This window comes from Talaromyces atroroseus (genome assembly GCF_001907595.1).
Source record: "Talaromyces atroroseus strain IBT 11181 chromosome Unknown scaffold_8, whole genome shotgun sequence".
NCBI lineage: Eukaryota > Fungi > Ascomycota > Eurotiomycetes > Eurotiales > Trichocomaceae > Talaromyces > Talaromyces atroroseus.
The window spans coordinates 127505-140170 of NW_017971440.1; the positions used below are offsets into that span (position 1 = coordinate 127505).

General features: G+C 47.8%; 3 protein-coding genes across 3 annotated transcripts, besides 2 other annotated features; all 3 read left to right on the plus strand.

Annotated features, from left to right (window-relative positions):
* Positions 1–185: 185 nt before the first annotated feature.
* UA08_06009 (hypothetical protein) lies at positions 186–1181 on the plus strand (the record flags this gene model as incomplete). Its single annotated transcript, XM_020268655.1, has 4 exons — positions 186–211; positions 263–301; positions 351–570; positions 630–1181. 4 exons carry the CDS (start codon positions 186–188, stop codon positions 1179–1181), a joined length of 837 nt encoding a protein of 278 aa, XP_020118471.1.
* A 4461-nt stretch (positions 1182–5642) lies between these two features.
* UA08_06010 (hypothetical protein) lies at positions 5643–7169 on the plus strand (the record flags this gene model as incomplete). The annotated part of the gene is made up of 2 exons (XM_020268666.1): positions 5643–6162; positions 6298–7169. 2 exons carry the CDS (start codon positions 5643–5645, stop codon positions 7167–7169), a joined length of 1392 nt encoding a protein of 463 aa, XP_020118552.1.
* Positions 7170–8338: 1169 nt separating this feature from the next.
* UA08_06011 (hypothetical protein) lies at positions 8339–10848 on the plus strand (the record flags this gene model as incomplete). The annotated part of the gene is made up of 5 exons (XM_020268677.1): positions 8339–8733; positions 8803–9190; positions 9258–9637; positions 9702–10128; positions 10186–10848. 5 exons carry the CDS (start codon positions 8339–8341, stop codon positions 10846–10848), a joined length of 2253 nt encoding a protein of 750 aa, XP_020118472.1.
* Positions 10849–11120: 272 nt separating this feature from the next.
* Positions 11121–11194: a repeat region (Identified by RepeatMasker using a combination of RepBase library and repeat library created with RepeatScout).
* Positions 11195–12369: 1175 nt separating this feature from the next.
* Positions 12370–12614: a repeat region (Identified by RepeatMasker using a combination of RepBase library and repeat library created with RepeatScout).
* Positions 12615–12666: the final 52 nt, after the last annotated feature.

Consider the following 12666-nt stretch of genomic DNA (forward strand, 5'->3'; position numbering starts at 1 on the left):
GAATCCATCGTCAGAGTCTTTATTTTAGACGTGCATCCAGCTGCGTTTCCCTGCACCGGCAAATTCGAGTCTTATATACAGTGTATTTCTGTATTTGGCTAGCCTGAGATCTTCGCCTTCTTCTAAACATTATCATCGCCTTCGGAGCTTACGACCAGAGCTTCTAGCTCTCACCAGCCGTCAAGATGGTATTGGAAGCAACCATGATCATGTTCGTATTTTCCGCCAGGCAAATACTTGGTGCACTGCTGACAGTTCCTAGTGTCGATAATAGCGAGCCGAGCAGAAACGGAGACTACACGTAAGCTTCCGTAAGCTACCTGCAACTACCTTGACTGACTCCTCCCTAGTGCTACACGATGGCAAGCGCAGATCGATGCCGTGGGCGTTATTCATACGGCGAAGATGCGAGCTAACCCGCAGTCTGCTGTCGGTCTCATGAGCATGGGTGGAAACGGGCCGGAGGTTCTCTCGACTTTTACGGACGACTTCGGCAAGATCTTGTCTGGACTGCACCGAACCAAGATCTACGGCAAATCGCATCTCGCATCAAGTATACAAGTCGCTGGTGTATGTAATGCTAGTCTCCAATCGTTTGAGTTGATGCTGACATTCTGGTGATATATCAGTTGGCCCTTAAGCACCGCTCGGAGAAAGCCCAAAGACAACGAATCATCGTCTTCTCATGCGCACCCGTAACCGAGGACGAAAAATCACTCATAAAGCTGGCCAAGAGAATGAAAAAGAACAACGTCTCCATTGACATTGTTGCATTTGGAGACTTAGACTCGGATACTACTAAAAAACTGGAAGCATTTGTCGAAAACGTGAAGGGAGGCGATGGCTCTCACCTAGCCATAATTCCACCTGGTCCCAATTTACTAAGCGAAGAGTTACAAGTTACCCCAATCTTGGGCGGTGAAGCTGGCGTCGGTGTTGGCGCCGCAGAGGAGGGTGGTGAAGGGTTTGGTTTTGAAGACGCTGCAGAGAACGATCCCGAACTCGCCTTTGCTCTACGACTATCGCTCGAGGAGGAAAAGAACAGGCAAGAGAAAGAAAACCGCGAACGCGAGGAGAGGGAGGGCAAAGCTTCATTGGAGAATATCCCCGAAGAAAGCAAAGACGGCGGGGAATCATCCAAGGACAATGACCAGAGCGGCGATAAGATGGACACTGCGTAGGTGCTGTGTGCTTGTCCGGATTGCCGCTGAGCGTCATTTCAGCCATCACACAAGCAGAGTGTAATGTTAACTACGTACTTTTCAATAGACCAAATAATGGGAGATTGTCTTCATATAGCGATGTGCGCAAGTATTGGTTTTTTTTCCCCTTCATTGATTTTGTTTCAAGTTCCTCTATGTTCTGCCTCTTAGCCATGTACCTAGGTGCCGATCAAAAGCCTCGCATCGCACAGGCATTTCCAACTGGTAGAAAGGATTCTTCATAACATAATCTGCGTAGAGTTCATACACCTTTTTCATCACGGTGTCGATATTGGACATCAAGGGATCTGTAAAGAGGAGGAATTTCGTGCCTGTTTGCGTTTGGAAGCAGGTGAGGCGGAAGCGATCGGTTTCAAGCACTTCGATTCCAGATTTCGGCTGGCCGGGTTCTGGAAGCGACCAGTTCGATGATGCGCTGCTCGTTGTGTTAGTGCTGGCAGTGGTAGGTATCCGAGGGGTGATGGTGCGAGTGATGGCGTGGACACTAGTTAGGAAGAGAGAGTCAGTAAACCAACAGCAATAAGAACAACAGCCTCGAGGGATAGAAAGCTGGCGGCAACGAACCCATGGAATGTTCCTGCTAAGACGAGGTAGTCATTCGTGGAGAGCTTCTGCAGGCCAGCCTGGAACTCCCGTTGATAGATGAGACCGCCAGCCTTGTTTATGATGATAAGCGAGAAGACCGCCCTGGGAATCCACAAGGCGCAGTCAGTAATCGATCACGTTCGACAAGGGCGGGAAGAAGAGGCGCATACATGGTTGTCCGTTTCTTCAGCCTGTAGTCTCTTTGTCAGGCAGAGACAGACAGAGTAGTCGCAGAGCTATTGCCTGCGCGGCATTACTCAGGTCCCCCGTCGCTCCTTCCGCACGCTGTCGTCTCCTCCTGGTCGCGCCTGCCCAAAGAAGAGATGCCCCCTAGAAAGCTTATTTTAACGTCTGCTCTTCGTCTTCGTGGGGCAATTCTTTCTCAACCACGACGACTCGTATACCCTCACTGCTCTGTCCTCTCTTTCGTTTCGTGTATACACACACTATAACTACCCGATACATGCGGATGCTAGCATTGGTTTTGGGGGAACACTTGGCGGCCAACTGACCAATAGCCTGCTGTCTACAGCTACGGCCAACTTCGACTATTCCCTGGAGCTACCACAATCGGCAGTATGGCCGTGTAGAGCCGACTGAAGCTCGCAATGGCTCTTTCTATTGCACAGCGAACATGCTACGGGGAATCTCCAAATTGACCGACTGGCATTCAGTCGGCTGGGTCGCATTCTAGGATCGGTCGCACCGCATGGAAAGGTTGAATACAGTTAGGGCCCAGTTCACTTATCTCTCCTCCAACTTCGAACAATGCGGCATTGTGACCAAAATTCAGCTGCATAAACCTACTACGCCATATTTCATGTCGAGCGATTTCACTTGGGAGATTCGCGGTCGGGATGGTTAGTCTTAGAGGCCAGAGCGTCAGGGGCACTAACCATTACACATTGGTGCTAGGTTACCGTCATGCCAGTGGCTCACCGTTCGATGCCCATTGCCTGGCCGTGATCGCCCAGGCGAACTGGCACCGCTTCGCCTCATCATTGCCCGGGTGACGATCTACAAATCACACCTACTGACAGGAGCAATCATGCAGCCACGGAACTATTTCTGACTAACAAGGATATACGAGGCTTGCATGAGATGGTCTCCACGTGTATGGCAATCAACTAATGATTCCAGATGGTGAACTACGAGCACCTAAAGCAGACGAGACTTAACGCATTCTCTCCCAAGGGTGACTTGATACGTGTCGCACCAGTGGCGCTAGCCTTGGGACTACTCAATACTCGCTCTGGAACAGTGCAAGTCAAAGCACTGTTATGTATCCGTAGTCCGTGCTGTCAAATTGCAGACAGCAGAACTGGCTACGGAGTAATTGAACGATTTGGCCTGCTGACTGCAAAGGGCTAATTTAGACCGTCGACTGGGATCTTAAAGCAGACTGACAAATACTGCGACGCAGGGTCAAGAGAGTGGGAACTCCAGATATCCATACTCTCTTTCTATACTCTTCGGTCACGTTTGGAATGAAATGACTCGAATAGAGAATAGCCCCTTAAAAAGCGCTGCAACAGCTATACATTACTACCAGCATGAGATCAAAATTTTATGCAGGGGCGCTGTTTCACTTTCCAATTGCTCAGCTCCACGCTTAATTCACATCCGCTTTATTTCCGAGAAAACGCTTTCTGAGCAATGGCATTTCCGATTAATCAGTGGCTTACGGAGTATCCTGCAGACGGGACCAAAAAGGAAAAAGAAAAAAGGCCATTCCCACTACTACGTACTAGTAACCGACTAGCTGCTACCAGTGTACTACCACACGAAGTACCATGGGCTAGGTCGGGAACCAGCAACGCAACTTGAAGTGACTTGCAAAATAATTCAAGTCAGAGACGTTTTTTGGCTGCTTACTGTGATCTATATTAACTAACTTTGTGGGCCTGAGATGTTTGGCAACTAACTACGGAGTAATTCATTGGAGATGGGCTCGCGCTAATTACTCTCTATTAGATCGAGTGGCGGCGGCGAGCCGATACTAATTTATCGCGACAGGGAGATCGACTACGGTCGGCTGGATGAATGTGGAAAGACGTAGCCAGTTTATGCAACCGAATGTACTTCCAAACTAATCCCAAGTACACCTAAGAACATCAACCAAGGGGATTTACAACGGAATGTTGTACTCCGTACGAACTGTGCTCTGCTCTTCAACGCGTCCGAGGACCATGCCTTGACGACCTCGATTCCCCGCACCCGAGTGTTGTCATCAGTCCCCGGGGAGGAAAGGAAGCCCTTGGCATCTGTCATCCAGCAATCCAGCATGCAATCAAGTCGCCACAGGCATGAAATCCGACGCATCCACATCCGCTTGGAACTTGGATTCGCGTAGCACGCGGGCATACGGCAAGGAACTTGACGATTAATATGTTTAGTTTACGTGGAAAAAGGCGGTGTCCCCATGTTGTGGAAACGAGGGATGTATTGACGACGAGGAAACAATTTGATTGGAAATCGCATTGATGTGCCGCCGGGGATCTTGAGAAACACGAATCACTGTCTAAACCGGTAAATAGAGAATCCCCCAGGCGGTGCCAGCTACGTACTAGCTCAGCAGTCTAGCTCTAAGTTGCTTTGACAGAAATGGAATGGCGCGGCGCAGAGAGCGTCCTGCCACGCCAGCATAGAGAGCAGAGGTGCAGACAGTGCCACATTACGGAAGCGCGGCCAAGGCAGACTTGGTTCGACGGAGAAGTAAGTACTCCACTAATTGTGCATTAGACGCAACATTCATCCAAGCAGATCACAGATAGATGACAGGTAGTCATTAGTTTTTCAGCCCGGGCTATGTCTGGCATTGGCGCTATTATTTGACACCGCATGCTTCCAGATCGATTACGACCAGAGCCACTTTGACTGGACCCGGGCAAAAATTGTTTCCGTATAGTCGCCGAATGACTCGTTCAGACACGCCCGAGTCAGAGTCTCTTCAACTTTAACTACGGTCCACGGAGCAGAGAAAAAAGCAACAGTGACGCCCGCGCTAGACCACGTTTCTGCAGATAGGGTTTCAACTAAAAATACAGCGCGTATCTATCTAGTGTTGACTAAATCGGTCTAATTCCGCGTCGATCTACGCCTCTCCAAAGTCGCTCTTTGAGTCTTTCTTATTCTGGATCGTGGCTTGCGAATACTGCTCCACTAGACACAGCATCGGAGGACGGCGATTTGAAGTTGCCGCGACACCCTGTGAGGTACTAGTTATGTAGAGAGATTGCGGAGTCGTGTTTGCTTGTGCTACCAAGATCCCATAGCGTACACTACCGATAATGAGACGCAGGCACGGTTTAGGAAAAAGAAAGGGGAGTGCTTGACACAGTCAGGGTGACTGGCTTAGCCCTGCGACCATGTCAGACTAGCGCTCAAAATTTATGAACAACGAACCGGTTCAGAACTTACGAGCAATCGTTGAGAGAGAGGGTGAGGCTCAAACGATTGGCTGGGGGGTCTCTGTTTCCAACTTAGTCTGCAGTCCTGTGTGGAATGCAATGGACAGCGCTACCCTAGTAGATAAGAACTCATTGTTCAGCTCCCATCTGATTTGTCAAGCCATGATCGAGATTCTAGGCGGTTTTGGTCGGTGATGCGATATTATAAAAGCGTACCTGCTACCTGCCTCCGTAGCACAAAAAGCGCCAATGGCCAAGGGTGGCCAGAGAGCAGAAGTTTCTTCTACTTACCAGAGCCCTCATTGCATTTTCGAAAAACGCCTGGCGGTGCTTATGATTATTTGAATTCTACCTTATCTTTCTCTTTTCATTTCAATTCTTGGACTGCTTGTTCGCTGTCCATATACTTGCAACCCACATCACGATGAATATGGATTCCCCATTTTCTCTCTATGACAACGACGACGAAACTAAAATGATGGCTCCCATGGCCTCTCCCCCTCTGGATACGATCTATCTAAGCCATCCGCCTTTCGACGTGGAATATCCCTATCATCCCTGGAACTTGGATCGGAAGAAACGTTTGGAACATCACGTTCTACCACTTGAAAGGTGTGCCAAAGGAGTGCCATATTATGTCCCAAAGCTTGAGTCAGGCTATGGGAACACTACGTACCATCTTTCAGGAGCCTTTGGAAAGGATGCGGGTTTTTCCGGCGTTGTTTCCACTGATTTCGACTATCCATCGCCGTTTCGAGTTGCTGCCGCTGATCTATCTTCCATCTCGGAGACTGACCGTTCCCCAAGTCCCTTTGTTCATTATGGATTCTCCAATATACATGCCATTGACGCTGAGAGTGCAAATCCAAGCTTTTCTAGAGTCTGGAGTAGTGACGCAACTGGTTACGAGTCTGTCATCCCACGAGATGTTCAACATGTTCATGGTGAGTTATCGCGCATTGCACTGATGAGATTTTTAGAGGATGGCAGAAACTGCCTGATTGTCAAGTCTACTTCCCGCTGCTTCAATGGCCGATACGAAGCGAATGAAAGACTGACGATCGTTTTTCCTTGTATAGATGTTGCCTATCCGGAGCCGGAGAGTCCTGTGCATCAGAAGGTGTCACAAATATACCCTTGTGCGAGCCTTTACCAAAACCAAGGCGAGACACTCAGCGACCTTGAAATCAACGACGATGTCGACGCCGACGGCGAGCCCGACGCTGCGTGTGACCACGACGTAGATCCTGAATCTACTCAACGAATTTCGAAGATGCCTAAGACAAAGAAAATCTCTCGCAATCACCAGAAGTCCACGGGGAGCTTAAACTCTGGTATTCGCAAGCGCGGCCCATCGCGTAAGACCGGGCAAAACTCCAAGAACAAGCCATCGAGCTCGAAAGATACCTCTACCGATGGTCGCACATATGCCTGTAGTTTCAGAATGTACGGGTGCGAAAGCACCTTTAGCTCCAAGAACGAATGGAAGCGCCACTTCTCGTCCCAGCACCTGAAACTTAATTTTTATCGATGCGATCTTCCAGGCTGCAAGTCCCCTACCAAGGGGCCAAACGACTTTAACCGCAAGGACCTATTCACCCAACATTTGCGTCGAATGCACGCCCCGTGGTCTGGCAAGGCGACTCCTACTAGTGAAGAAAAAGAAAAATTCGACCGTGGGCTTGAGGATATCCACAAACGATGCCTGCAGGAGCAACGACGCCCTCCGTCTCTAAGCCGTTGCACCGTTTGCGACCAACATTTCGTGCACTGGCACGACCGCATGGAACACATGAGCAAACATTATGAAGAGGACCCTCAGTTCAAAGAGCTGGAGGACCCCGGCCTTGTGGAATGGGCTCTCCAAGAGGGCATTCTATACAGGAAGGGCGTTTCCAACGAGTTCGTCTTGGCTGACAAACGTGATCGTGGGAATAAGTCGATTTCTTAGGCTGATAGTTCTCCGTCTGGATTCATTTCCGCCTCAATTCATTCGATACCATCTCCACTTTTGCTCATGGCTTATTTTATAATTTTGTTTCATTCTCTCCTTTCTTCTTCTCTGTACTGTTGCAATATTTCTTCTGGATACCCTTTATCTGCACCAGTTGGATACGCTGGTGTGGTCACGACTTTACGAACACTAAATGAGCCGATGTGTAGGATGGGACTTCTTTTTCTCTTTTGTTTTCCATGGATTGTCTTTAATTCTAATGCTGTTGTATGATGACGACTGTTGTATTATTTAATGTATAGAGTTATTTTTGTTTTTGTGAAAAGAATGCCACTATCGCGTTTACTGCTTACCTTGACTATGTAGCTCTAGTGCTATATGACTACGAATTTTAAACAGAGGCGAATGTCACCCTCGTAGACACTATAGCTGTCAGGAAACTTAGAAAAATAGTTAGAACACCAAAAAAGAGGTGATACTCTTGCTACTCTACTCTGCTCACGAGAATGCTGACGCGCCAGTCCATCATGGACTGACTGCACACTGTTACCTGACTGACTAGCAACATCCAGCTGGGAAATGTGTCGGTCAATATACAACTGACTAAAATGCAAGCAATTCTTGGTTATGTACATAACCATGCAGCCCCCACGTGCTGACCGTTCATGTGTCACCGTTTACACACAAACGCAGTGTTTCAAAGTCGCCTACCCACCAGATTCAAAGTAAATTTCTGTTGTACCGGCGTTCAGAAAATCTGGATCCGGACTAGTCGCCCATGATCTGATCTATACATTCAAAAGTCCCAACCCCGATCTTGTTTGGCCCCGGCGGGAAGCGTCATCAACAACCAACTTGCGTTCTGTCATGCAGGCAATATGAAGTCTATCGATCCTCAGTGGGCTAAATATAGCCCTATTTTGCAGCCCAGTATTATCAAAACCAGTCATTAGTGTGGGCAGAAACCTGGGTACGGCTCGTTGCGTGACCTGAATCAAGATTGGGCTTCAAAAAGACGTTTATGATGTCGGGGAAAGAGAAGTATATCTATCTGAAACGATCTTCGGTTTGTTTCTATATTTTGTTTGGTGTCCTGCTGTTTCTTTATCTCCTGGAAAACCCCTTTCGTAGGTACTAGCTCACGTTACAGCAGATAATAATAAATCATGGCGAGGAACGACGTCCCCAGGACCTCACAGTTTACCAATCCCCTATACCCTGCAACTGCTGAACAGATGCATTTAAAAGTTCCCGAGCAGTCTGAGGATTTGTTCAATGACGAATCCCCCATTGATCGATATGGGCCTCAGCTTCGGAATACAAAACTGGTCGCAAGGCAGTCTTCGAACTATTCCAGGGATACAGAGGGGCATTCCCTGGTTGAGCACGATGCGTACGCAGAGGAATACGAGAACGACAATGACAACAATGCTGCAGATGATTTTCATCCATCTACAAGAGTCCAGTGGGCGGTTCCAGCTCCCCTCTGTGTGAATAGTACTTGGTACGGAACACAACACGGCAACGATAGCAAGTTGATACTCCAAGGCTTGAGCGACCCGTACGAGAGCGGAATTAGCCATGTTTCGGATCAATATTCTCATAATATTTACACTAAATCGGAATCTAGACTTGCTATTTCTCGTCCGGAACCAACCCTACAGCCGAGGGAAGCAGTTGCAAGCTATCAGAGGACGCAATCACCAACACCTCCTGCTATGCAGGAAGTATGGCTGGACAGATCTAGACACTGGACTGGCACAACGTTCTCGAGATCGCCCACACCGCCCATCAGACCACAGCGAGAGAGCATTGTCAGTCCATCATTTCGAACGCCAACAAGTCTTCTCAGCCCATTTAAGACGCCGCCGGGTTATATGAATAGCAGTTCGCAATTTGGTCATTATTCGGTTGATACAAAGACGCCGTATCTCAGTCCAAAGGATTCATATGCCCCCAAAAAGCAATTGCCGATAATCATCCTCTTTGTGTCTCTGACGACATTCTGCACGGCTTTGGTATGTATCTAGGTTCTCAAGCATGATATTCCCATCGCATCTATCAATTCGTCTAATCTTCTATTAGGATCGGATAATAATTATCACGGCCCTTCCTCGAATAACAGACCAATTCAACACCATTGAAGATATACAGTGGTACGGTGCAGCCTATTTGCTGACAGCTTGCTCGGCACACCTTCTGTATGGGAAGCTCTATCGGTCTTATCCCACCAAATGGATATATGCAGCTGCACTAAGCATTTTTGAGCTGGGATCCCTTATTTCTGCTGTTGCACCCGTTTCTGCGGTCCTGATCTTAGGTCGCGCGTTGGCTGGGCTTGGTGCAGCCGGACTTCTGTCAGGCGGAGTATTGATTGTAGGTCAGTCGGTACAGTCGAGTCAGAAGCGAAGATACTTTGCGATACTTGTTTCTATGTCCAGTGTTGTGTTGGTTGTAGGGCCTTTGTGAGTTTTGTTACTTGTGCTCCAGTCTTGATAAGTATTAGCTTGCTGACGTAGTTGACAACAGAATTGGCGGTGCCCTTACGGAATACGCCTCCTGGCGTTGGTGTTTCTACATAAACCTGCCCTTTGGCGGCCTATCCTTAACCTTGCTCCTGTTCTCGTATAACCCTTCTTCGGACAAGTCGCATCGGAAAGAATGGAAGGAAGTGATATCTTCCATGGACCTGGAGGGCATGTTTCTCTTCATCCCCAGTGTTCTATGTCTGCTTCTCGCTCTCCAATATGGCGGTATCAAATATGCCTGGACCTCTGCCACGGTCGTTGTCCTGTTTGCTGTTTTTGTCGTGACTATCGTTGGCTTCGGCGTGATTCAGAACTACAAGAACAAATTTGCAAGCGTGCCACCTCGGCTCTTTAAGAATCGAAACGTATACGGGGGGATGATAGCATCCTTTTGTTTGGGTGCTAGCTTTTCAGTTATGCTGTACTATGTTTGTTCTCTCTTCTCCTCCCTTTTGACAAGATCTGAACTGACTGACAACCAAAAGCTGCCGTTGTGGATTCAAACCATCAAGAACACTTCGCCCTCGCAGTCAGGTCTTATGCTTCTACCACTACTACTGAGCATGGCGATCACATCAATTGTCAGCGGTAATATAATCAACCTCGTCGGCTACTACACGCCTTTCATTTTGTTTGCCTCTGTGATCATGTCTGTTGGTGGTGGCCTGTTCACCACTGTGAACGAAAACACCAGCACCGCAACATGGATTGGCTATCAGATCCTCTTCGGCATCGGCGCAGGCAGCGGCATGCAACAGAGCATGGTTGCCGTTCAAGCCTCCTTCAAAAGATCACGAGACGTCGTCACTGGCATTACGCTTATGACATTCGCGCAGATGCTTGGCGGCGCTGTTGCCATCGCCATCGCCCAGAGCGTATTCGTGAACAAGCTTCATACCAGCATCCAAGAAGCGGATATTGCGAATGTTGATGCCAAACTCATTGTGCACACGGGTACCACAGATCTGAAGAGGATTCTATCGGGCGGGGATTTGACGACTGTGTTGCGACTGTATGGTGCTGCGATTGATGGGGTGTTTTTTGTGGCTATGGGGTTGGCTGCGGTGTCGATATTGGGGGGTTTGGCGATGGATTGGCATTCTGTGAAAGGAAAGGGTGCTTGGAACTCTATATATTTATTTAGATGATACATAAATGTTTGTTTGTCACTAATCTTCATTCAAAGACCATTGGCAGAGTTGATAGAAGAGCTTTCATAGTTCCTCTGGAACACAGACGAGCAGATATTCACCCTTCCTACCTACCAGTATCACGGTCTAGACGAAAGATTATGATGACCGCACCTTGTGAAATAAAATTCAACAAAGTGAAATGAAATACTAGAAAGAAACCCTCGCTATGGGTGTGTTTTGGAAGATAATTTTAGGGAATTTATATGATCAGCCCCTGATGATTCTATCACTAAAAAAGGGACGAACCGTTTGATGGGTCTTCTAGTAACGCTCATTTTATATGTCGTGCCTTATATTTCGCAGTCACCATCATTATGGAGGAATGGCAGCTGATCAAGGACGTTGGCTAGATGATGTCCCAAAGAAGAGGAACCTGTATCTCCCTCGTTGGGGCTAGGAATTGAAAAATATATAGCTTAATTACTATCAAGTTCTGTTCCTGATAGTCCTTTTACGAAATTATCGATATTTGATTTAAAGCATTGCCATGTAACGGAGGTAGATATGACGTGTTGGGCGAGAGGTTCAGTGTACCAGCCCTCGCTTGAAGGATAGTTCGGGCACAGGGCCAGCGCTCCATACAATTAGTAGAACTCAAAGCGTCTTCAAGAGAGAAGCTACTGCTCTCAAGGTCTGCCCACCTGCCCTATTCGGCCCTCGGGCCTTGGCTGAATGCGCCGGTTCTACTAGCCTCTACAATATCAGACATGGTTTCAACCTTAAGCCGCTCCAAGGATATCCATGCAGCGAATTCGGATTCGAATGAGCCCTGACGATGCGGCCAGGAACTAAGAACAGCAACTGTGCGGAGCCGAACACTGTGGTTGCGGCACCACATAGCCGCAGAATACAGTGGTGGGATGATGCCGACGTCGAGTGTCACATTCGGGCGGTCCGGGAATCTGCTCATAATTCCCTCCGTCATGTCGATATGCTTTTCATAATCTGTAGTATAGTAGTTTAGTGTAGTCTCGTCGCGAAGAAGACATGTCTTGACTGTTAGGGCCAAACTGAGTTGCAGGAGCCTCATCATATCCGCGCCTCTTTGCTCTTTTGCATTGAGGTTTCTGTTCGCGCAAAACAGCTCCAGGCTGTGACCAAACCCATTACACTATGAGATGAGCTCTGACTGTTTCTAATGCAATACCCCGTAATCCGCCAGTATCTCCTCCTACCATAGAGCGCCACACTGTGTAGTAAATCGAAACCCCTCGCCCAGAATCGAGTCGAGCGACTGGCGGGCCTCTTGCTGACTGAAAAAATCTCCTGGATGCTCAATCCGACGCTCAAAACAGGGATTCCCCAGTAAGACTTCGCAGGCCCTACACTACAGAGATTGACTCTCTAGATTAGTGAATACTGCGATTACATAAGGCTTAATAAACAGCTTGTAGAGATTCCTTTTTATCTTATTCAAGATCTTTAATCTGTAATATAAATGTCTAAAAGCTTCATCATACTAGCCCTATAATAATTTGACAGCGGATTATGACCGCTATTCCGAATACAGCATGTAATCCACAACCAACACCGTATTTCACAGAGGTGCACCTAATTGGCCAGAATAGGCATCGGATACGTGTCTTAGTTGACCCCTATTCTGATCATAAATATGGCCTCAAGTAACCCCCTGAATATTCTCTTTAGTTAGATATGCAGATTATATAGTATTCTCAATACTAGCTAATACAGCGTTCCGAATCCGTTGTTATAATTATATAAGAACAAATAACAAACAGTATAGACGCATAACTTCACGAAACCAAGGATCCT